The sequence below is a fragment of the Salvia hispanica genome, chromosome 2, assembly GCF_029641045.1.
Source record: "Salvia hispanica isolate PSC_SH4W2 chromosome 2, Shi_PSC_v1, whole genome shotgun sequence".
NCBI lineage: Eukaryota > Viridiplantae > Streptophyta > Magnoliopsida > Lamiales > Lamiaceae > Salvia > Salvia hispanica.
The window spans coordinates 10,074,170-10,099,942 of record NC_142693.1 but is presented as its reverse complement, the minus strand read 5'-3'; the positions used below and the strand labels follow the sequence as shown (position 1 = coordinate 10,099,942).

The following is a 25,773-nucleotide window of genomic DNA, read 5'->3' as shown; positions in this document are numbered from 1 at the left end:
CTGAGTAGGACCGCAAACCCTACTAGGATGTGTACACGGTGGGATCGGGAGCCGTCCTTGCTAGTCGGCCGGTCTCGTGGGCGAAAAGTGTGGCCACACTTTCGTCGCACCATGGAAATGTTGTGATTGTGGAAATTGATGAGAAAAGTGGGGAGTTGTTTGACTGGCCAGTCTATGGAAATAATTTTTGTGATACTCGTGATATTCTCTTATAACTGCTTAAAACTCGAGTTCACTATGGTAAGGGTGACATAACTTATAAAATGTTTTGGCAACGAGTTCACTGAGTATTTCAAAATACTCAGCCCTGCATGTGTTTTCCTTATGTGCAGGTTGAACGACGACGAGCGGTGGCGGGTGTTGAGCATATTAATTAATTAAGATGGATGTTTTGAACTTCGAGTGTAGTCGTGTCTTCATACATGGCTTCACTTTCTCTTGGGCGTTTCCTCTGAATTTTTGATACACTTTAGTATTATTTTGGATACTTTGCACTTATTCCTTTCGGTTTAGAAGCTTTAGACTTCTTGTGGTTTTCTTGGAAATTATGTTAAACTCTTGAGATTTTTGGTCGTAATTTATGGTACCTTTCTTTTACTTATTACAGCTTCTAGGTTAAACCGTTGACATATTGCTCTGATAGTTCCTTTAAATATTTTGGTCAAAACTCTTTAAATGAAACCTAGCCTATGTTAAATTCTTTCAAGTCCGTTTTGGTAGCAGTCGCCGCATTTATTGTACCCCAGAAAGGCGGTCTGTTATAGTATCCGTGATTAAATATACAGTGTGTTTGGTATTAGGTTTGGTATACTGAAAAGCATGTTTCGAACAAGTTTCGCGCGAATAGAATCTTGTTTGTATACGTAAAACTCTACAATCCACTTTTAACCCGATTCAGTATTATTCGAGCAGTCTTGCACGAATAGAATCACTATTATTATTACATTGTGTTTGCTTGTGCATTTATAAGATGTTTTACAAACATTTAAATACATAAGAAGTAAACAAAGTCTAAGTCTTTTGCTTAGTAGACCGGTTGTGGGCGTCGTCCACTTTAAGGTAACACGGTCAGATCTATGCAATGCTTTTGCAAAAGAAAAAGAAGAATTTCACAACCTAGATAGGCTTTGGCTACCTATCGTGAAAGGTTGCAATGTCAGTCCGCATATTTCTAAGTCTTACTGAAATAAGATGACATTTGTGTGGTATAGCACTGAACGGATCTAACAGCAAGACGTGTCTTTAAGCTATCTACTGAAAGACTAGGTCTTGATAAAATACTATTTCTTAATCTACGTATGTTAGCATTGAGCATACGGTATTGATTATGCACTACTTTGACTTATCAAATGGTGCGGGTTTTTCGCAACCCAATAATCCTGATATATTGGGTAGTGGTGATTAATATCTAGCGGTGCTAGGATTTCTATTATGTTGAATCGTGCACGAGGTGAGTCTCGTTTGATAATGTCCTCAAGAGGAGCTTGAACAAGGTTTTATTATTCGGAAAACTGGCCAGTTGGAGTTTTATTACTCTATGAATAATAAATAAATGTTTCTTGCTAAGTCCACTCTTGGAATTAATAAGATATTAATTAATTAAGTTCATAGCAGACATTAATTAATTAATGGACATTTATATCTTAAGCGCGGGAAATAAATAATAAAAGTGGAAACCCGGATTACTTGTAATTTCGGATTTGGATGGGAAGAGTTCAATATTACTTCTGTAGTGGCTGCTCGTAATATTCCAATATAAGCTTGTATTAAATTGTGGGTTCAATTTAATTAGTAAAAAGCTAATTGGGGGAGCTCATATCCAAAACCTTCCATAGATCCCTGTCTGGGCCCAAAAGGAACTTAATATAAATAGGAGAATAAAGGAGACAGAAATCATTCATTATTATTCTCATAATATAATTTTCGTTCCTTTTCTCAAAAGGAGGACGAAATTTTTATTTGATTTTCTCCTCCGTGAGAATTTCAGCTCCTCCTCCGTGAGGAATTTCTGTCTTCTTTATTCGAGTCCTAGTATTTTGATAAGATCAGTCCACCCTGATATCGAGATACAGTTCGGGAACCAGAGAGAAGATCCGTGGTCTAGTATTGAAGATCATCACGTGGAGAAGGCGCGAGCAACCGACGATTCTTTGGAGAATCAAATCGGTAACTCTAAACCGTAGAATTCATGTTTTAGGATTTACTTTCTTTGAGCATGAATTATTTGCATTCTAGCATGCAATTATCTGTTTAACATGTGAATTGATTAATCGCATAATCGGTCAAATAGATCCTACGTCTGATTTATTTGTTTTGTACAAGTCTTCCGTTGTGCAAGGGGCACCAAACCCTATCATTTGGTTCATTAGATTTAATCTCATAACTCAATCTTAAATGGATAATCAAAGGATAAATAGTCATAACTAACCTTCTATGACTAAAATAATCTCACAACTCAATTATGTATTATATCTTAGTATTATTTTATTTAGAAAATCAAACACCACCATAATAGTTGTCATTGATGAGTGTGTTACACAAATTTTTATTGTCATCCATTCCATATACGGATTTACGAATTTTCCTAGGACTGACAAATCGTGCGTGTCGGGTCGTTATCGTGTCGACACGATAACTACACGAACACGATAACAACAAACACGAACACGACCCGTTAAGAAAACCTCAAACATGAACACGAACACGACCCGCTACCCTCAGACACGGACATGAACGAACACGACACGAACTCATTAACGACACGAACCACTTCGGGTCAACACGACATGATAACAACACGTATTGAAAAATGAGATTGTAAGAGTCATTTAATAAGTATTAAAAAATGAAAATAATAAGAATTAATAATATTAAAATATTATTTGTTAACGGATAACACGAACACGACACGAACATGCATTGTTAACGGATAACACGAACCCGACACGAAATTTTCGTGTTCGTAATGGGTCGACCCAATAAGGACACGAACCCAATAAGCTCTGACCCAAACCCATTTATTTCGTGCCGGTTCGTGTCGTGTTATCGTGTCGTGTAAAAAATTACCAGCCCTAAATTTTCCTCACATAATATCCGATGAGATTGCAATTTATACAGTAATGCAATCCAAATTATGTTTGGATTATTCACAGTAAATATTCACTTTTTATATTGTATTAAATAAATTTTTATTTGTTCATATTTTGTACATCGATTAGTGTCATATTGTATGTTTATAGATACTGGGAATGTGTTATTGGTTTAATATGATTAATTTGTTTAACAAATTATCACCCGCTAAATATTTTTAATTATAGTAGTAGTTTGTAATTTCATTGGTAAAAATGATTGGGCCCAAGTTTTTATATCATTTGATATGTCTTTTATTCTTTTTGTTAAAATTGTTATTACAATACAAAATAGTATTAAAATAAAATAAAAATAAATAATAGTATTCAATTGTTACAAAATACAGTTTGGGTATATTTTCCGGGCAAAATTATATTCATCTTCTTGGAAAGATGATACATCCATTCCTGTTGCTACTAGGGATAAATTATCTATAATCGAAGCCTTGATGGTAGGGCTCGAAAATAATACCGAAACATCGTCCTTATTGGTATCAAATTTTTGATATACCGTGATATTCGATAAGGTATGATACCTTTCGGTAAGGTAACGATATGAATATTCATATACCGTGGTATACCGCGACATACCGAAATTCGGTATATACCGTTAAATTAAGGTATTTACCGTGAAATATAAATAAAATTATATATAAAATATATTTTATATATTTTTAAATTATAAAATCTATTGTGAAATAAAAATATAATTCTGAATAAAATATATTTAATATATTTTTTAAATTATAAAATATAAATAATATTATAGAAACTCAAATATTCTATTTTTATTGATGTTGAAAGTCAGGTATACCGCAAAAATACGATATACCGAAAATGAGGTACGGTACCAGTATGGATATTTCCTTTACCGAAAATTTGGTATACTGATGTTCGGTATATCGAAAATTTTAATAAGGTAAAAGTATGATTTTCTCGCATACCGAATGTACGATAAGATATACGGTATGGTGGTTTCGGTAAGGTATACTGTACTTATCCACCCCAACTTGAAGGAGATATTTGTTTGTATTAGGCGGTGATATTTAAATTAATCATATGTATCAATACTTCTGGTAAGGTGGTATTTAAAATTGTTTCAATACTTCTTTAAGTATTGTATTATTCTATTAAGACAAGATAAATGTGATAGAAATGGTTACTAATTCTCTAATGGAAAAATATATTTGTCTAAAATAGAAGTGGTTTATTTAGTGGGACATTCAAAAAATATAAATAATCTATCTTTATAGGACGAGGGATATTAAGCCGTAACAAACATTCTAGATTTCTAGTATTGTCAAATAGTATTGATAAAATAATCAATAATCTTAAAAAGAATTACCAATATCTTGCGAAAACCATACCAAAACTAACCAATAATAATACCACACCGAAACCAATAACTAATTATCTTGATAAATAATCAGAACTATACCATACATTATTAACCTATAATCTTGCGAAAAATAACAAAAATCTTTTGTTTTACCTGACTTGATGCACTAAATAGCATTTTTCATCGTTTATATTCATAATAGTCATAGTTTAATAATATAGTTTAATTTATTATAACAAATAAAAGTCCAAAAAGTATCTTAGCATTTCTGAAAATAGTTTTCTTTGTTAAGTGTTCATAATTAATTTCATTAATTTGTATGTTTATTGTTCAGTTATAAATAATTGTAACAATATTTAATTTAACTTAATTCAATACTATATAATCTACTACTAGTATTTTTTATAATCATAATACTGATATATTGTCCGTGCATCGTACTGAAGGTAAAAGAAATTCAACTCCTCAAACTTACAATCAAGTATTTTGCTCCTCGGAGTCACATAATGCTTCCTGTTATGGCCATGATTGGTTATACAAATTGATGGTATTAAGTATTTTATAATTTTAATTATTTTTAAAAAAATTAATTAATTAAATTATAATAGTAAAAATAAAAATAAAAATAATAGTAATAATAAAAATAAACATAATAATAATAATAATTATTATTATTATTATTATTATTATTATTATTATAATATATTCCATTCCATTGAGTACCTTAATATGTAAGATTTCTAAAATTGGAGAAAAGAATATCTAAAAAAAAGTTAGATTCAGAATTCTGAAAAATTATACTGATTTCCTTATTTTCATGATTTTGATTACTTTCTCAATTTAATTAAAAATCAAAATAATCATAAGAATTTAAAATATAAGGAATATTGTCATCTTGGCAACCAAATCGGACGTACTATATATTAGCAAAACAAAATCAAACCCATTTTATAATTTCTCTATTCTATTATATATGGGTGCTACAGTTGTCGGTTATGCTAAAATAGCTTGAAACATATACTACAAATTTTAAGCATATATCTCTTGTAATTTCATAGAGTTGTTCTGTTGAAAATGGGCAAAAAAAAGAATATTGGAGCCAATTCAACGTCTGTAGCTACTTCAAGTGCTTCTTGGAAGTCCGGCACAGTTTCCGACCAGTTTCCGGTGGGTTTGAGGGTTCTCGTCGTCGACGATGACCATACATGTCTTAGGATTTTGGAAAGAATGCTGACTAATTGCCGCTATGAAGGTAAAAGTTGTCTGAAATCACGTATATTTTGGTAATGTTTATTGTTGAATTACTGTGCATTGATTATTGCTGGTTATGTTTAATTCTTGTACGTAGTTTAAGATGTTGCTTATATCTATGTGTTTTTTAGTTGGTGAGTGTGGAGCTTTGATTGTGTGATTGATTAGGGGATTTTTGTATAGAGAGAAGAAGTTGATGACTGGAATCTGAAATCTAGAGAGAGCGAATTGCTTTGTAGATCTAGTGGAGCTTTTTGTTTGATTTACTTTAGCCAACAATAATATGGAATCTTGCTCTTTCACTTGAGATATCTTGTTTTCGAGGTTTCAGTTACGAAATGCAGTCGAGCTGAGGTGGCGCTGCAGTTACTTAGGGATAACATGGATGGATTTGATGTTGTTATAAGCGATGTCCACATGCCGGACATGGATGGTTTTAAGCTTTTGGAGCACATTGGTTTGGAGATGGATGTGCCAGTCATCAGTAAGTTGTCACATATTTGATCATTTTATCTATATATAATTGATCCTCCATGTTACATGAGGTTTTTGAATTCTTGATTGTTTGTGGTTGTTCACTGTTTAGTGATGTCGGCCGATGATAGCAGAAGTGTTGTGATGAAGGGTGTCACTCATGGTGCTTGTGACTATTTGATAAAGCCGGTTCGGATGGAGGCATTGAAGAACATATGGCAGCACGTGATTCGTAAGAAGAAGTATAAGTGTAATGAAAAGGATAAGGAACATTTGGGAAGTGTGGAAGAAGGAGATCAGCAGCACAAGCCTACGGACGTTGCTGGTCACTCCTCTTCAGCTAACGAAGGGAATTGGAGAAGTTCGAGAAAGAGGGAAGAGGATGAGGACGATGGTGATGATGAGGATGATTCATCTGCATTGAAGAAACAACGTGTCGTTTGGACTGTTGAGCTGCACCAGCTTTTTGTAACCGCTGTTAATCAACTTGGGATCGATAGTATGTTTCTAACCACTATTTCTATTGCATCTTTGCTTTAATTTATCTTACAAAATTTATTTACATGTTAACATTGCATAAGAAGGACTAGTATCACAATTGCATAAGTACGTACTACTTGTCTTCTAAGCTAGAGTTACGCCCTAATAAATCTAACTTGGATCGTTTTACTTCAAGAAATTTTATTTTGTCATATTTTGATAATTTACATGTAGTAAATTGATAATCTTAAATGATCTCCAAAACCTATTATGAGTTGGTTGTTGTTGCAGTTCAACAATTTGTAAATATATTCTTGCTTTAATGGAGTTTATTTGATAAAGTTTCTGAGATTTAACATTCATATACTTGATTTCTTTTCATGTAAACAGAGGCTGTACCAAAGAAAATATTGCAATTAATGAATGTTCTGGGCCTTAGTAGAGAGAATGTTGCAAGCCACCTTCAGGTTGGTTGGAATCAGATCAATCCTTTCTTGTTTTTTGCTTTCATTGAGCCTCCTTGTAACTCTTGTGAAACTTGATGCAGAAATATCGTCTTTATCTTAGAAGGATTGGTGGACAGCCCCAGAATGTATCCAAGGATGCAGGTTTTGGCATGATAAGTTCGCTTAACGCCCTAGATCCTCATGCTCTTGCAACAATCCAACCTACATCCGTGCCCATTGTTGATCAACGCAACATTTACAGCTTCAATAATCCGAACATGAGGTTTGTAGATGGGCAGCAACACTATAACCATGGAATCCCTACGAATATGGATCCCTTGCACCAGTTTGGTCAGAGCAATCCTGTAATCAGACAGCAGTCAAGGACACAAATGTTGAATCAAGTTGGTGGCAACCAGCTCTTGAGTCATCGATCCATTCCTGGATCGGTGTTTAGCAGGTATGGAATGGACAATGTTCGTGCTCCAACATACACGCCTCTTCCCCAGCATCAAGGCCGTGTGGATGTTGCACCGTCCGTTTTAGTAGTTCAACCAGGATTTGCCAGTGATCATAGGAATGGACATACATCCATTATTAGGGAACCTTTCTCAACTGCTACCACTCTTGACAACGGCACAAACCTGAGGCAGCAGCGCACGTCTCTAAGAATCAAGACGGAAAGACTGCCGGACATGGGCTTCCAGGTAAGCCACAAATCTAAATGCGATTATTTTGTTAACCTCCACATAGTAAGACAGTTTCTCACATACATGCAGCAGCAAGAAGACAGGGGTGGCTGTGACGAATACCAACTGGATAATCTTCCAGTCTAGCCTGAAGCTGACTCGGATTCGTCTGCTATTGACGTATTACGCCTCTGTGCCTTTGATACATAGATAGGCTTTATTCTTTCACATCCACAATGCGGGAAACAATCATTCTTTTTGTTTTGTTTTGTTTTGTTTTTTTTTTTTATTTTTATGCACCCACATTCATTCTTTTGGATTGTTGCAGCCGATTTCCTAATTTCTTTTGAGACTTAGTCAGGATAGATTTATTTAACACGGTATCCAATTTGGAAAAAGGTTTAGTTCGACGTGTTTCATTATGAATGTGTGAATCTCAAAAAAAGCTTCTTTTTTGTTTTGATTAAATCGTTAATAATGTAAGCTGTGGAGAAATTGAGCATAACTAATATCTTTAGTTGCTCCAGTGGAACGTACTTATAGTCTTTCTCTTTGGAACGTAATTAGAAGCTGCCAAATAACAATACATATCTTGAAATTATTCAATGTTTTGTAATTAAATGTTAACTAATCCTAAAATGCAAACTAATAGTACCAACTAAGGCTGTCAAATCACGCGGCTAGGGTCATTATCGGGTCAACTCGATATCAAGCCAGTCCAATAAGGCCAAGCCATAACTAAATCTGAAATCATTGGGTCCTTATTGATTCTCAATCCCATTAACTTTGTGTATGTTCGTATTGGGTTTTTGCGTCATGTTGAAAATTGACGGCCCTACCGTTAACATTATTAATGAGTTACTATATAATTTAGCTTGTTATGACACAATAACGATCTCAAAATGATAATATACGATAAAATCTGCTATTACATGATTAAAACTTATAATATATGATTAAAAATTTATCGTGATTTAAATTTGAATAATAATAAATTAAAGTATCACATTTTTAAATAATAAAAATAATTTTTATTTCTTAACGGAAAACTCAAACCTAATCAGACTGAATCTGAAATTATTGGTTCTATTTAGGTCGAGAAGGATCCAACCCAATAAGGATTGACCCAAACTCATTAACCTTGTGTCTATTTAAGTGTTCATGTCTGATTTTCGTGTCGTATCAAAAACTGGCAATGCTACTACCAACTATGAACCATATGATTTTAGAGAGATAATGGTCTTTAATAATGCAACGTTTAATTTTGTTATTTTTTTATTAATATTACAAGAATAATACAAGTACAACATCGTCCAAAAAAAATAGACTAGTTTTACCATTTTAGGTTTTCCACCATAGTTTGACTAATTCTAAAAAGAAAATTTTTAAACACTACTAACACTAACAGTACTAATAATGTTGACTTCACAATCTACTAACACTATCTGTGTCATTTACAACTTTGTCTAATTTTTGTGGATGGATGTCGTATTAAATTTAGGGTATAAGACTGTGGTGTCAATATAGTATACTCCCTTCGTCCCACAAGAGTATACACCCTTTCCTTTTTTTAGTTCGTCCCACATGAATATGCACTTTCTAATTTTAAAAAGTATTTTCTTTATAATGAGTGAGACTCATTTTCCACTGAAAATACTTTAATTGCTTTTTTTATCTTTCTTACTTTATCAATTATGCATTGAAATTCGTGCCCAATAAATAATGCATACTCTTGTGGAATAGAGTGAATATTAAATATATCAACTCAGTAACATGAATATGTTAATAAAATTTAATATTGACACTGTGAATATATTATATTGACCTATTAAAATAGATACGTTGATATTCAATTGATTATAGAAATATATGAATACTCAACTCAATTCAATATTATCAAATTTAATTATTCGAAAATTAGCAACTAGGATATCGTTATTATTATTTTGATTTATATAACAGCAAAGCAAATGTAAGCATGAATTTAAAATTTTAATATATTTTTTTGATAGAAAGAAAAATGGTTACTTATTAATAATAAGTTGTTAGTTGATAATAATAGCTCAATATTAATCTTTTCATTTTTCGTGCTGATACTCAGGTGAATCTAGATCTAATTTAACAATCTAATGGTTAATATAAATAGTACTTCCCCGTTTCACAATGAGGCGTTTATTTGACCATGAGATTTAAGAAAACGATGTTTAGAAAATTAAGTCGAAAAAAAATAAAGTAAGAGAGAAAATAAATTAAACGAGTGAAAAGAAAATAAAGTAAGAGAGAAATTGTTATATATTTCGCAAGAAAAGAAAATGACTCACTTTAAACAGGATGTTCCAAAAAGGAATGCGAGTCGATTATGCTGGGACAAAGATTTGATTTTTATGAAAAATTATAAAATTAAAAATATCAATGATAAGTGAAAAAAGAGAAAAATGTCTCATAGAAATTGTTATATATTTCGCAAAAAAAAGAAATGACTCACTTTAAATGAAATGTTCCAAAAAGGAATGTGAGTTGGTTATGCTGGGAAGGAGATTCGATTTTTATGAAAAGCTATAAAATTAAAAATATCAATAAAATTTTTTAATGGATTAGAATCAAAACTAAGGATGTATTTGAATTGGTAGATACGCACATTTAGAGTGCATTTAATGGCCCAATCTAGTGTTTGATTTGTTGGTTAAATTTTCTTTGTGGTCGGCTCAATGGAAAAAGGCCCGTTGAATTAAGGCTGGAAAAATGGTTGTTTTATTATCATGAAAAATTGAGCGATAGTAATAATATATGCAACTCTATTTTAATCTTAGATTACCTAAAATTACTAATATAGCCCTCAATCTTGGAAATATAGAAAAAGTCAAAGGATAGTTTTATAATTTCCTATTATAGTCTGGCTTTAAATAACAAATCAAACATGTGTTATTAAGAACTATAGATAACATAATATCAATTTAAACACCACAAATAGAAATGGAAAACTAAGAAAATCATTGCTACAACATGGTTATATTCTTATCTAAATGAAAGATAAACTTCAATTCAAAAACACCCTAAACTTCATTTAATGTGTTTCATGTCACAATGTTTTATTTGATGAACTCTAAACAGAAGTTGCAATACTTCATGCTTCTATTAGATCAGGTTCATGATTATAGATAGATGGTGTTCATATAAGATTCTTACCACTCATATTACTTCTTCTTACGAACCACAGTGCTGCCATATGCTCTTCAATTCCTCCATCCGAACCGGTTTTATCAGATAGTCACAAGCACCATGAATGATACCCTTCATGGAGTATCAATTACAACTACTAAGTATATATATAGACTATGAGCTGAAGCAGCAAGAGCTTGAAGATCTAGGGGCCGTTGAGCGAACTTATCGGCCAAATTCTGCATGCGTGGGATCTAAGAAAAGAGCTCCCAAGCCCATTCTGGGGCTGTTGAGCAATCCTTCTAAGATAAAGACGATATTTCTGCATCGTTCAATAGTCAAGTTTCACAAGAATTACAAGGAGGCTCTGTTCTGGTAAAAGATTACTAAAGAATACGAGTTCAACGAAAGCAAAAAAACAAGCAAGGTTCTGATTCCAACCTACCTGAAGGTGGCTTGCAACATTCTCTATAGGGAGGCCCGGGACATTCATTAATTCCAATATTTTCTTTGGTACAGCATCTGTTTACATGGACATAAGTGGAGCGCAGTGAATCAAGTACATCTTAATATCTACAAATAAATTAAATCTCACAAACTTTAATCTATAAACTCCATTAAAGCAAGAATATATCTTCATATTGTTGAACTGCAACAACAACCAAGTTATAATAGTTTTTTGAGAATTCACTTAAGATTATCAATTTACTAATATCTAATTAAATTATCAAAATATGCAAAATAACATCTCTTGAAGAAGTAAAACGATCCAAGTTTGATTTATTTTGGCGTAGCTCTAGCTTAGAAGACAAGTAGTACATACTTACGCAATTGTGATACTAGTCCTTCTTATGCAATGTTAACATGTAAATAAATTTTGTAAGATAAATTAAAGCAAAGAAGCACAAAACCAAAGATGCAATAGAAAAAGTGGTTAGAAACATACTGTCGATTCCAAGTTGATTAACAGCGGTTACAAATAGCTGGTGCAGCTCAATACTCCAAATGACACGTTTCTTCAATGTAGATGAATCATCCTTGTCATCACCATCGTCCTCATCCTCTTCCCTCTTTCTCGAACTTCTCCAATTCCCTACGTAAGCTGAAGAGGAGTACTCAGCATCATCCGTAGGCTTGTGCTGCCAATCTCTTTCTTCCATGCTTCCAAACTGTTCCATATCCTTTTCCTTACACTCATACTTCTTCTTACGAATCACGTGCTGCCATATGTTCTTCAATTCCTTCATCTGAACCGGTTTTATCAGATAGTCACAAGCACCATGAGTGACACTTCTCATCACAACACTTTTGCTAACATCCGCCGACATCACTAATCAAGAATTCAACAACCTCATGTAACATGGAGTATCAATTACTACTACTAATTATAATATATATTAGATAAAATGATCAAATATGTGACTGCTTACGGATGACTGGCAGATCCATCTCCAATCCAATGTGCTCCAAAAGCTTAAAACCATCCATCTCCGGCATGTGGACTTCGCTTATAACAATGTCAAATTCATACTTGTTATCCCTAAGTAACTTCAGCGCTACCTCAGCTCGGCTGCATTTCGTAACTGAAAACTCAAAAACAATTGATCGCTAAGACTTTTCTTAGTATGACGGAATGGAATGACATTCCTACTTACACTTCATTCCTTTGTTTGGTATATTTTTGGCTTACGAATTACCATTTCATTCTCCATGGGAATATGCATTCCATCCATTTACCTAAGGAACTACGATTCTATTCCATTCTCATTTTTTATAAAATCTTAATAAAAGTACTCTATGTTATATATAGTACTATATTATATCATAAGTACTACATTATATTATAATTATATTTCAATTCAATATCCTCTCAATTTTATAATTTTTAAATTTCATGATCAAATTATAATTTTATAACTTTAAATAATTGAATAAAAACATATTCTAAACGCCACACAGACAACACATACGCAACACACACACCTATACTTCCACACACACAGTATACACGCTGTACACACCTTCACTTCCACACACTTCGCATTCACACTTCCACGTGCAATATACACACTTCAAACACATGACACGCATTGCACCCATAATACACACTACACAAAAAATTCACATAGTTTCACAAATATTACACACACATACACTTCCATACATAATACACACTCATATTACACATAAAAATAAATAATGAATATGACTTTCAAAATAATTTATCTATATTACTTTATACTTTACTTATAATAAATGGAAGATGTTAATTTATTTTCACAAAAACAAGTCTGATTATTTTGTTTTCAAAGTTGATTATGCCAATCATATACGGAGTACTTAATTGAATAACTATATCAAATATAAACAGATATATTATAGGTACAATTGTCATTGATTGATACTACTTTTAGGTAGTAGGTACAATTCATAATAAATATGACATTCAAATAATTATTCAAAATATATTTTTAGTTTTTTACCATGCAATGTGGTGTGTAGTATGTGAATATATTAGTGTGTATAGTGTGTATTGTGTATATGTGTGTAATGTGTGCATTTCGTTCCTATATTATTTGCAGCTATCAACATAGAAATAAAATCAATTAAGAAATAACAATTTCATTTTCTTTGTATTCAGTGCGCTTAAGCAAAAGAATATAGAGAAATTGTCATTTCATTCCTAGTTCCACTCCATTACCCTCTCTATTTCATTTTGTCTGTATTTCATTTTATCATATCAAGTATGGACTAAGTGAGAGTTGAGTTAATTGGCAAGATTTCATATTATTGTTGGCTAAAGGAAATGAAACAGCAAGCTCCACTACTACATTTGGATTGCCTCACAAGATCAACTACTCCTACAAAGCAACTCTCCCTCTCTCTCTAAACAAAAATCCCCTAATCAATCACACAATCAAAGCTCCACAATCACCAACTAAAGAACATATAGATATAATTCAACGATTAAAAGAAGCAAAATATGCTTGATTTCAGACAAATTGTACCTTCATAGCAGCAATTCATAAGCATCTTTTCCATAATCCTAAGACAAGTATTGTCATCATCGACGACGAGAACCCTCAAACCCGCCGGAAACTGATCCGAAACTGGATCGCTGGACTTCCAAGAAGCATTTGAGGTAGTTACAGACATTGACTTGACTCCAAGATTTAATTTTTTTTGCCAAAATTCAACAAAAATACTCAATAGTTCCAGGACATTACAGGAGAAACATGCTGAAAAACACATGGTTCGAGTTTGCATAATTCATATGCAGTCACCGAAAATTGAAGCAGCTAGCAGCCATAAGATAAGAGTATAAAGAGGAAATAAAAGGGGTGTATTCATGATTGGATCTTGTTAATAATTTAATTTGGTAAAGGGGTCACTACGGGAGAGTGGTTTCCAGCTTACCTGTGGCCTACTTATCCAATCCCGGTCAAATATATTTAGTTAAAGTAATACTTCATCCAAGAGCATCTACAACATACAGCCTGATGGAGTGCTGGCCCGTCCCACTTGGAGGGAACGGCATCGCTCTACCCGCTCTGAGACTACCATCGGTGACATTTCCATCAATGTCACTCATATAAGACAAAAAAACTATAAATAAAAATAATTCAAAAATAATTTAAATCAACTGCCCCTCATCAATTGGGAGCACTCTGCCGCCACCAAACAAAGTGAGGGGCACATGCCACATGTCTTCATATTATTGGCTGAATATTGATTTCTTTTTATTTTTGTTTTTTCTCTTTTTATTATTGATTTATTTTATTACTTGATTATTGGAGTATATGTATGTCGTAATAAATTTGCACAATAACAATATAATTCTATATCACATTTTCAATCTCGAAAATTTTGCACTACATTAAATTTTGATTGTTTTATTAATTTTTTTTTTATTCAATGATTATTACATTTATCTCTATATACCTTTTCAAATATCATGTGAATTATTCTTCCAAAAAATTCATGTGAACTACTCTTCCATAAAATGACGTGAACTACTTCATTTTTTATTATTTTATTTTAATTTATTATTTGCTATTACATTGTACTTCACTTTTCTATATATATATAGAGTTGTGATCAATGTCGAACCAATTTTAAAGACCGAACTAGAGACCAAATCTGGGCCATTAGATCTAGTTTTTTTGATGAGATGTGCTGCTGTGAAAAAATTTTCTGCTTCATTACTAGCCCATTTTACTTCATTGTATAAGTTTATTACTTAATTCTGTACCTAATACCTTGAAACTACATGTTTTTACTTGCTTCCAGTAGGTTTTGAAATGATTCAACATATGTTTCATTCAAATTCATTGACGTGGGTTTTTGCTTGATTAACATTTAAAAATGCAATTTATTCAAGTGAGTTTATTACTTCATTCAGGAACGTTATTACTTCATTGGATAAGATTTTTACTTCATTCCAGTAGGACTTCAAATGCTTCTACACATACTTTATTTCAATAATTTATTACATTATTCCATGTGTTTATTAAACCAATATTAGCGCCATGACGGTGGTGATAGATATTGTAGAGAGAAAGAACGGCACGGGACGGCGAAACCACATTTACGTACTGGAATGAAGTAAAAACCTACTGGAATGAAGTAAAAACCTACTAGAATGAAGTAACATATTCTGGAACGAAGTTAAATCTTCGTAACATGTTAGTATGACTTATTTACCTTCGGATGAATGAAAATAGGCTCGTGATGAAGGAAAAATAATTTATAAATTTCTGTATCTTATCCATAAAAAACTAGATCTAAAAGCCCTAATTTGGTAGGGTTCGGTGGTTCGGTCTTTAAGAGTGGATTTGTGGATAATGGGACTCTATATAGATATATATATATATATATCCCACTTAACATGTAGAACTCATCACAAAAGCAACCGAATCATCCAAATTATTGCCCTTTCAATCAAGTTTTGATAAATTTGGTTTTATGGATCCAAATCATCCAAATTATCGTCCTTGTTTCCCAAACTATTTTAATTCTCAAAATTATCAACAATCATCAGAATATCAAAGTTCGCAAAATTTTCCTGATTTTGCAGCACCTTACCAGAATCCCCAATCATTTTCAAATCTTGAGTATTCACAAAACTTTGAATTATCTCCAAATCTAAGCCAAATTCCTACATTTACTGAAAATCCCACATCAAACAATGTCGCCCAAAACTTGTTCGGAGATGCCCAACAAGAGAACAAAAAGAAGAGGAGCTCAAACAATGTAAGTTGGGTTGTGAAAGAAGATTTAGCACTTATGTCTTCTTGGGTCCATGCAAGCGTAGATAGTGTGCGTGGTAAACATCAGAAGGGAGATGCACTATGGGTACGTGTGAAAAAATTGTATCACGAAGCTCAAGCAGAAAACCAGCTGAAATTAACAAAAGAAATGTGGATTCTATGAAGAGTCGATGGAAACGACTTAATGAAAATGCAAGCAAATGCGCGAAGGAGGAGTGGAATGAGCGACCAAGATGTTGAGAATGAAGCTCATCGCATCTACCAAGCAGGAGGCGGCAACAAATTTTAAGATTTGATAGTGTTTAATGAAGTTATGAGCAAACATCCAAAGTTGAGTATTCATGATACAACACATGTATTTCCTGACAATGAAAATGTTGCTTATGAACATGATGGTAGCAATTCAAAGAGGACCAAGACTTCTGAATCTGGCGAGTATACCATCCCTTCAAATCCGGAAACTCCTACATCTGGACATTCAACTAGTTCTCGGCCTATGGGTAGAGACAAGGCAAAAAGAAAAGGAAAAAGTAAGGTAACACAATCTGATTCTACTAATGCTCAAGTTGCTGCAGAACTTCATGCACTAAGGCTAGCTAAAGATAATGAGAACGAACTAGTGAAGGCTCGACTGCAGATAGAGCGTGAAAAGCTGGAAAAGCCCTCTATTAAGATGTACCAAAAAATTTTGATTAAGTTGTTGGACAAAGAGCACTTTTCCCCAGAAGATCAAGAGACGAAACATCAACTAATGGAGATTGTGTTTAAAAAATGAATGATTTTAGTTTAATATGAGTTTGGTGTGACAATAAGTTATGAAATATTTGTTTGGTGTGGCACTAGTTTAAGTAATATTAGGTTGGTGTGCTTTTAATTATGTAATGTTAGTTTGGTGTGTGTTGGTGTGATCTTTGTTTGTACTTTATATAATATAAATTTGTATAATATTAAGTTTATGTGATATGGTCACATGCATCTTTTGCAAAATCAATTGAGATGTCAGAAAGATTATTTCTTTATCACATGCATTTTTTTAGATATGATTTTCGTGACACATGCATTTTCCTGCAAAAGTATTTGAGATGTCACAAACATCATTACTTTATCACATGCATTTGCAGATATGAGTTTTGGTATCATGTGATATTCATGCAAAAGTAATTGAGATGTCACAAACATCAGTTCTTTATCACATGCATTTGCAGCTATGAATTTGGTGCTACTTGCATTACAAAAGTTTTGAAATATCACATGCATCACAATGTCAATCAAATGTTTTGTCATCGTATGCATTATCCTGCAAAAATGAGATATGTCACATGATTTACTGTAATTGTGTCTCGCATGCTTTACAAACATCAGTTCTTTATCTTACAAAAGTTTTGAAAAATCACATGCAATCACAGTGTCAATGAAATGTTTTGTCATTGCATGCATTATAATGCAAAAATTAGGTATGTCACATGCTTTACTGCAATTGTGTCTCACATGTCTTGGGGTTTAGTGTCACATGCAGATATATTTAGTTTATAAATAGCTCGTGGAAATTTTTTGAAGATAACACCAAGTACTCATTCCACCCCCAAAAAATGTCTTCTAGTGAAAACTCATCACATTCATCGGATTCAAGTTCTATGATTCAAATATCATAGCACTCAATCAATGGGAGGAACGAGTTTCTCAACAAAATCATCAAATCTATACAATTGTTGAGAACATGTTATCCACCAATCACAATCTAATTATAGGGGCTCAAGCTTCTACAGTTAGAAAAAGGTATTGTGAAAGGCAACGCGAGATTGGTGCTGAGCGTTTGATCAATGGATACTTTAGTCCCAACCCGACATATGGGCCAGAGGTCTTCCGACACCGATTTCGCATGCACAAATCCGTATTCCTTCGGATTGTAGAAGTTGTTACTGTTAATGATGAGTACTTTCAAGAGAGATGCGATGCTACAAGGAGACAAAGTTTGTCATCATTACAGAAATGTACCGGAGCTATGCGGGTGTTGGCATATGGGACATCATCCAATGTCGTTGATGAATATTTGCGGGTAGTTCAACGGTGACGAGAGATTCTCTAATACATTTTGTTGAAGGTGTTATTTCATGTTTTGGTGCCACATATCTTAGAAGACCTACTGAACAAGATCTGGCTAGACTTCTATATGTAACAAATGAACGTGGTTTTTCAGGAATGATTGGGAGTATCTGCATGCATTGAGAATGGAAGAATTGTCCTAACGCATGAGCTGGACAATATATAGGGAGAAGTGGCAAGCCAACGATCATTTTGGAAGCTGTTGCATCATACGACTTATGGATATGGCATGCATTCTTTGGAACTCCAGGTTCGTGCAATGATATTAATGTACTCCATAGGTCTCTTGTTTTTGATGATATCTTAGAAGGTCGAGCACCATATGTTAATTACGTAGTAAATGGTCATCAGTATAATAGGGCATATTATCTTACTGATGGCATATACCCTGCATGGGCTGCATTTGTGAATTCAATTACTTCTCCACAAATTCAAAAGCATAAGTTGTTTTCTCAATTACAAGAGTCTATCAGAAAAGATGTTGAGCGAGCATTTAGAGTCCTACAAGCGTGTTTCACATTTTTTTGAAGGTCATGCCTTGTCTGGGACAAGATGTTGATGGGAAAAATTATGATTGTTTGTATGATCGTGCATAATATGATAGTAGAAGATGAACATGATACATATCAAAATTATTATGATCCTACTGAGTTTTTTGAAGATACACCTACAAGAGCACGAGAAGGAAATGCTGAAGCTTTTTGCTACTCTACTCAACGGATCGGGAGTTTGATTTCTAATATAACAAATCGAGATCAATTCCGCAATAGAGAAGCTCATATTGCCCTTCGAGATGATTTGATTGAGCACATTTGGGATAAATTTGGCACAAATAGTTGAATGTGTAATGTTTATCTTTTTTAGTAATCTTTCTTATTTTTCACTTTAGTTTGTAGTTTGGTTTGTTTATTTTCTATTATTGTACCGTATTTCTTTTATTTGTGTATTTTTATTATGTTGTACTTCACTTATATATGAACGTGTAATAACTTTTATTATAAATTTGAATTATAAAATAAATGTATAATTTTTATATGAGTTTTTTAATATATTTGAATAAATATAAAATTTATATTGATTGAAAGTATATGGAAAAAAAAGTATGTAATGGGGTTGAGTTGGTGTCATTGATGGAGGTAAAAGTTTGAATAAGTTGGGGGTTGTATATGTGGATGAAAGAGAAATGAGTATTTTATTTAAAAGTTGATTGGGGTTGGGTTGGATGGGTGGCACCAATGGGTATAGTCTGGAGGTCTGAGCTGGATTTTTTGAGATGACGTGTCGGCCTATGTGGAGCATTTTGCCACGCAATGACGTCCCTTGCTGCCCCGTGAGTGGGCGTCCGTTTTAACCGTGGGAGTTTTTGTTATTTATTGAAAAATCGGCAAAAAAATAAAAATTCTCACTTCCCCAAATATTACTGTTCATTACTTACTTTTACCTATAATTTACTCCTTTTGTCCCATAAAAATAAGGACATTTTCCATTTTTGGATGTCCCATAAAAATATCTCATATTTTTGATAACTTCCTTCTCTCTTATAATAAAAGTGAGCCATCATTCTCCACTAACAGTACTATATTAACTTTTTTTTTTTATCTTTCTCTTACTTTACCAATAGTGCATTAATTTTTGTATCGTCCCAAATGTACATATTGTTGTGGAACGGATGGAGTATTTTTTATTTTGTTTTTATTTTTTTACCTCCATCATCCCAAATTCATCTATGTCACGTTCGGACTTGGATCGTGTTTTGGAATGATATATTTTGACTTTATTCACCGGTTGAGGGTCTGTCTAAACCCTCTCATCCACACTGGGTGTTTTTTGTTTAAAAAAAGTCTAACATTTACTTTTAAACTAACAATGTACCATATTATTTGTTTTTCTCTCGAACAAAATAAGAGTAAATTCCTTACACATTAGAAAACAAATAACATGGTGTCGTTCGATTATCATGATTAATTATCATAAGATGATTCATTCAAAGATTTAGTTATGAGATTATTTTATATAGTTATGACTAATTATCGTATGATTATCCATCTGGGATCTAAGCTTCTGTCAATCTCATTAGCGCATTGTGTCATCATCAAATGGATATTTACTAGCAAATTGGACGAGAAACTATTGAATCCAGGTTTTCTAACTTATTAAAGAATCTTGATTTTGTACTATAAGCGCTTGTTATGAAAGTTGCTATACATTTATTTTGATTTTCATGGTTTGAGAATATTTTAGTTTATAAAGTAGTACGAAGTACTAAAATACCAAGTTCAGGGACTTCCCCAGAAACTACAAATGTGTAAGCAACAAATTTAAGGATGATTTATGTAGGTCACTAAATTTATTAATATTTGATAAATTTTTCAGTTCTACTATAACCAACCGTTACATTTTTTCTAAAACACTAATACTAACCAAATTGAAACCAAAATTAACAATTTTCAGTTGTGGGTAACAAGTGGTAGGGAGTGGACGGCAACGAGCTGATGGTAAATGAGGCTGTAGTGGCTCATCAGGTGTCGACGACAAGGGTTTGATTTGACTAACTGGTTTGTGATGTACGCCTGTAGCGCAAATACATACTCTTTCTGTCCCTAGTTATCTAAGTGATTCATATTCCTTCCCTTTTTAGGACGTGCGAAGGCAAGCGAATTATTTTCTTTTTTGACATTCTCACCCTTACTTTTTCCTCTTTTATTTATTTTCTTTCTTACCCTATTCAAACTTCACTTTATTAACAAAACCACATTTGGAAAATTCCGTACAAAAAAGAAATACCTCTCTTAAAAAGGAAGAGAGGCAGTAGCAAATTCAGGTTTCACGTCTTTATACGGGTACTTGATTAGTTTATGCAAGATTCATGAACGTAACAGGACTCGTAGGAAAAGCTCTATAAACCTCAATTATTTCAAGGTGTTGGCTGTGCAGATGAAATAATCTGGTCCAAGGCAGTGCACAACCACTCACCATGAAGAAGATGCAACAATCTAACAGCTACTCTGTCCTAAACCATCACGCACGGCCACGGCTCGCATTCGAATCCCCCGACGCTCCTGATTGCGCAGCAGGAGACAGCTGATCAGAGGCCCTCGTCTGTCCCCTCTGAACCTGCATTGTTTCACGACGGCTGTCGTGTCTTGGACGAGGCCTGATTCTTGTGTTTTGTTGTCTCTCGGTGAACCTGTACTGCGGCCGATGAATGACTTTCCCATCCACAAAGAGATCACCTAGAAATCATTTGACCAACACATGTAAGAGATGTAGTAGAGGGTGTGATGGAAGGAAAGAGGTCCAGAAGTAGTAAGTCACTCCAGTGTAAATTCACTAACCACCATAGTCCTTGTTGGGAACATCGAGATATGAATCGGGTAACACCCATAGAACACCAGGCAGGCCTGTGAATGGTAACATTGAACAAAGAATGATGTTCAACAGATGCGGTTGTGCATAAGAAACAAAGGACGCATGCAGAAAGCCAAGAAAAAGTAAAATTCATGACAAATCACAGATGCACGGTGCATCCAATTATATATACCACAGACAAGAACAATAGACCTAAAACAAATAAGAAGCAAATGAAATCAGCAGTATTGAAAAAGAGGGAAAACTTGTACATAGGATTTAAAGAGACCGAGTCATGCGTTGAAAGTCTAGTGAGTGATTTTTGCAGGGAGACATCATTGAACAATGGTCAGATTACATAATCCACAATTATCCACAATAAAATGTCAAAAGTTTAGCACACCTAGCAAATTCCCTAAGATGCAAAATGACAGGGTTTAGATATGTTTAGTACCTTTAACTTTGTAAGAAAGCTCTTCCGAGATGAGAGCTCCAAACCCAGTGTATGTTGATGTACACACAGAATATATCTTCTTTTTTGCTTCTTCTTCACTGCAAATTCGGAGCAACCAGAAAACATGCCATATAAACCTACTTGAAAAACTCCCAATCTCGAGTCTATTTATATGTACAAGGAATCAGAAGTCCGATCCATGGTTGAACATATATACTTGCAGGGGCATTCAGTTGCCATGATTATTTGTGATTAAAGGTCATGACTAATCTCATAAGTCATATCCAGATTATGTTTTGCTCAAAAGCTCGTGACAATGTATCTTGGTCGCATCCATAATGTCAAAATTCTATTGTGTATTATCCAATATTATATCTCATTATTTTCTTGTCTAACAAACTGATCGCAACCATATTCTACTAGTTTAGTCCATGGGGCTTGGATTTGCAAAATCATGCTTTTGATTTCCAAATCAATCAGCTAAATTATAAAAATACAAAACGAGCTTCTTCTACCAAGTTTTAAAATGAAATGAATTTGTGCCCCAATTCCTACCAATGGAAACAGAGAATCAAGGAATGCATTTCGCAGACAATTAAAATAATAATAATCTCGAATTTGTTAACAAGAAAAAGATGAATTTGGGGAATTCATAAAATTACCTTCCAACCACGGAGGCTAGGGTTTTGACGTAAGCATTAACCATCTCTTCGTCAGTGGGCTTAGGATCGGAATCGAACTCCATGACGATAAGCCAATGCTCGTAATCGCAGCCGTCGAGGAGAATCGTCTCCTTTGGGGGGCGGTTGCTCCAGTTGGGCGATGGGTCGTTGAGCGGAGAATAGCCTGTACGCGACGACCTCAACCGAGTTTGAGAGGCGACGGGGACGGGGACGGGCTGGGGGTGGTTGAGGGTGTGGAGGAGGGCAGAAAGGGAAGTACGAGAGCGGCGGGATAATAGGGTGGCAAACGTGCGCCGGGTGGCAAAGAGCGTCGCCGCCATGGCTGAAATGTCGAGTTTTCAAAGTGAGTTTTAATTTAGTATTTGGGCTTTACTTGTCTTTAATTATGTACGTAATTAAATTTATCTACTTATTTCAATCAAAATTGATATTTTATTTATTGTTGCAATACTTCTTCTCTAAATTAATTGACAAGTTAAATTATAACACATATTATATATAATCGTTTCAATTTTTCATTCTATATTTATTCGATTAAAGAATTTATTACTATATTTTAGTTAGTCTTCAATTAATTAAATAAATAGAATATAGAATTAAATGAAATTAAAAATATTTAAATTTAAATCCAAACTCATAAAGTTTGTATAGCTTCTTATATACAAAGAGTAGTTTATATTGTCACATTATTCAAAACAAACAAGATGCACAATAATGTTATTGTTATTTTGGTTGATAGTTTACTTTATATACGTAAATTGTTTAATTAATTCATACTCTTTGATCATTGGTCACACATCTTATTTTTGTCATTTGTTTAATTATTTTTACTCCACTTAGATTATAAATTAAAATCGCATAAATGTTTCATTCACTGAGGAGTAGTAAATTATTCATTTTGAGTGAGACACGATAAGTACATTTCTGTTTTTTTAAATATCCATATTGCTTTCAATTATTATTTTGTATATATTTATTATGTTTTATATTCATTATTTGAAACTCTTGTCCCGTGCATAGCTCGGGTGTTAATACTAGTTAAGTTAAAACACTAGAATTACACCAATCCTTTTATTAGAAAAAAGATGTAAAATACGAAGACCCTCCAAAAGAGTGACAAAAGATGGTAAAATTGGTAGAGGTTAATGTTAGGTTTGGTATATTGAAAAGCATGTTTCGAGCAAGTTTCGCTCGAATAGAATTTTGCTTGTATACGTAAAACACTATAATCCACTTTTAACCCGATTCAGTATTATTCGAGCAGTTCCGCACAAATAGAATCACTATTATTATTACATTGTGTTTGCTTTTGCATTTATAAGATGTTTTATAAACATTTAAATGTATAAGAAGCAAACAAAGTCTAAGTCTTTTGCTTAGTAGACCGGTTGTGGGCGTCGTCCACTTTAAGGTAACACGGTCAGATCTATGCAATGCTTTGCAAAAGAAAAAGAAGAATTTCACAACCTAGATAGGCTTTGGCTACCTATCGTGAAAGGTTGCAATGTCAGTCCGCATATTTCTAAGCCTTACTGAAATAAGATGACATTAGTGTGGTATAGCACTGAACGGATCTAACAGCAAGACGTGTCTTTATGCTATCTACTGAAAGACTAGGTCTTGATAAAATACTACTCCCTCCGTCCCATTGAAGATGACCCACTTTCCTTTTTTGGTTTGTCCCAATCAAGATGACCCATTACTTAAAATGGAAACACTTTTATCTCTACTTTATTCCCTCTCTCTTACTTTACTCTCTCATCTTACCACACAAAATATAACTGCATAAAATCCCGTGCCGTCCAAGAAAGGAGTCATCTTCCTTGGGACGGAGGGAGTATTTCTTAATCTACATATGTTAGCATTGAGCATATGGTATTGATTATGCACTACTTTGACTTATCAAATGGTGCGGGTTTTTCGCAACCCAATAATCCTGATATATTGGGTAGTGGTGATTAGTATCTAGCGGTGCTAGGATTGCTATTATGTTGAATCGTGCGCGAGGTGAGTCTCGTTTGATAATGTCCTCAAGTGGAGCTCGAACAAGGTTTTATTATTCGGAAAACTGGCCAGTTGGAGTTTTATTACTCTATGAATAATAAATAAATGTTTCTTGCTAAGTCCACTCTTGGAATTAATAAGATATTAATTAATTAAGTCCATAGCAGACATTAATTAATTAATGGATATTTATATCTTAAGCGTGAGAAATAAATAATAAACAAAGTAGAAACCCGAATTACTTGTAATTTCGGATTTGGATGGGGAGAGTTCAATATTACTTCTGTAGTGGCTGCAATTAATATTCCAATATAAGCTTGTATTAAATTGTGGGTTCAATTTAATTAGTAAAAAGCTAATTGGTGAGCCCATATCCAAAACCTTCCATACATTCCTGTCTAGGCCCAAAAGGAACTTAATATAAATAGGAGAATAAAGGAGACAGAATTAACACAATTTTTATTCTCAAATTTTTCGAAAATTTCGAACTCTCCAGCTGTGGAGGATTTCAAATTCTTCACCTATTCCCAAAAGGATTTCTTCAGTCTTTTTTATTCAAGTCCTAATATTTTGATGAGATCAGCCCATCCTGATATCGAGATACAGTTCGGGTTTCTTCTGTCTTTTTTATTCAAGTCCTAGTATTTTGATGAGATCAGCCCACCATGATATCGAGATATAGTTCGGGAACTAGAGAGAAGATCTGTGGTCTAGTATTGAAGATCATCGTGGAGAAGGCGCGAGCAATCGATGATTCTTTGGAGAATCAAAATCGGTAACTCTAAACCGTAGAATTCATGTTTTAGGATTTATATTTTTCTAAGCATGAATTATTTGCGTTCTAGCATGCAATTATCTGTTTAACATGTGAATTGATTAATCGCATAATCGGTCGAATAGATCCTACGTCTGGTTTATTTGTTTTGTACAAGTCTTCCGCTGTGC

General features: G+C 33.6%; 2 protein-coding genes and 2 pseudogenes across 3 annotated transcripts; 2 read left to right on the top strand and 2 right to left on the bottom strand.

Moving 5' to 3' along the window:
- The first annotated feature begins 5,541 nt into the window (after nucleotides 1-5,541).
- Nucleotides 5,542-7,954, top strand: LOC125197840 (two-component response regulator ARR14-like). The gene is made up of 5 exons (XM_048096355.2): nucleotides 5,542-5,719; nucleotides 6,050-6,202; nucleotides 6,305-6,691; nucleotides 7,063-7,139; nucleotides 7,220-7,954. Exons 1-5 carry the CDS (start codon nucleotides 5,542-5,544, stop codon nucleotides 7,952-7,954), a joined length of 1,530 nt encoding a protein of 509 aa, XP_047952312.2.
- A 2,889-nt stretch (nucleotides 7,955-10,843) lies between these two features.
- Nucleotides 10,844-14,498, bottom strand: LOC125200585 (two-component response regulator ARR2-like; annotated as a pseudogene). The gene is made up of 5 exons (XR_016135990.1): nucleotides 13,975-14,498; nucleotides 12,397-12,549; nucleotides 11,913-12,296; nucleotides 11,412-11,488; nucleotides 10,844-11,288 (listed from the first exon to the last, which is right to left on the bottom strand). The product of XR_016135990.1 is annotated as a two-component response regulator ARR2-like (transcript).
- Nucleotides 14,499-17,825: 3,327 nt separating this feature from the next.
- On the top strand, nucleotides 17,826-19,179 carry LOC148931544 (uncharacterized; annotated as a pseudogene).
- Nucleotides 19,180-21,107: 1,928 nt separating this feature from the next.
- On the bottom strand, nucleotides 21,108-23,184 carry LOC125200586 (multiple organellar RNA editing factor 3, mitochondrial). The gene is made up of 4 exons (XM_048098244.2): nucleotides 22,804-23,184; nucleotides 22,142-22,239; nucleotides 21,675-21,740; nucleotides 21,108-21,572 (listed from the first exon to the last, which is right to left on the bottom strand). Exons 1-4 carry the CDS (start codon nucleotides 23,142-23,144, stop codon nucleotides 21,358-21,360), a joined length of 720 nt encoding a protein of 239 aa, XP_047954201.1. The 5' UTR covers nucleotides 23,145-23,184; the 3' UTR covers nucleotides 21,108-21,357.
- Between the last annotated feature and the right edge of the window lie 2,589 nt (nucleotides 23,185-25,773).

What these genes read in the sequence shown, in the direction of transcription:
- LOC125197840 (XM_048096355.2), top strand. Translation starts at nt 5,542, where the DNA reads ATGGGCAAAAAAAAGAATATTGGAGCCAATTCAACGTCTGTAGCTACT. An exon ending in GACTAATTGCCGCTATGAAG is followed by an intron (nt 5,720 to 6,049) that starts GTAAAAGTTGTC and finishes TCGAGGTTTCAG; the next exon opens with TTACGAAATGCAGTCGAGCT. An exon ending in GATGGATGTGCCAGTCATCA is followed by an intron (nt 6,203 to 6,304) that starts GTAAGTTGTCAC and finishes TTCACTGTTTAG; the next exon opens with TGATGTCGGCCGATGATAGC.
- LOC125200586 (XM_048098244.2), bottom strand. Translation starts at nt 23,144, where the DNA reads ATGGCGGCGACGCTCTTTGCCACCCGGCGCACGTTTGCCACCCTATTA. An exon ending in GCTTTCTTACAAAGTTAAAG is followed by an intron (nt 21,741 to 22,141) that starts GTACTAAACATA and finishes TACCATTCACAG; the next exon opens with GCCTGCCTGGTGTTCTATGG. An exon ending in TCCCAACAAGGACTATGGTG is followed by an intron (nt 21,573 to 21,674) that starts GTTAGTGAATTT and finishes AATGATTTCTAG; the next exon opens with GTGATCTCTTTGTGGATGGG.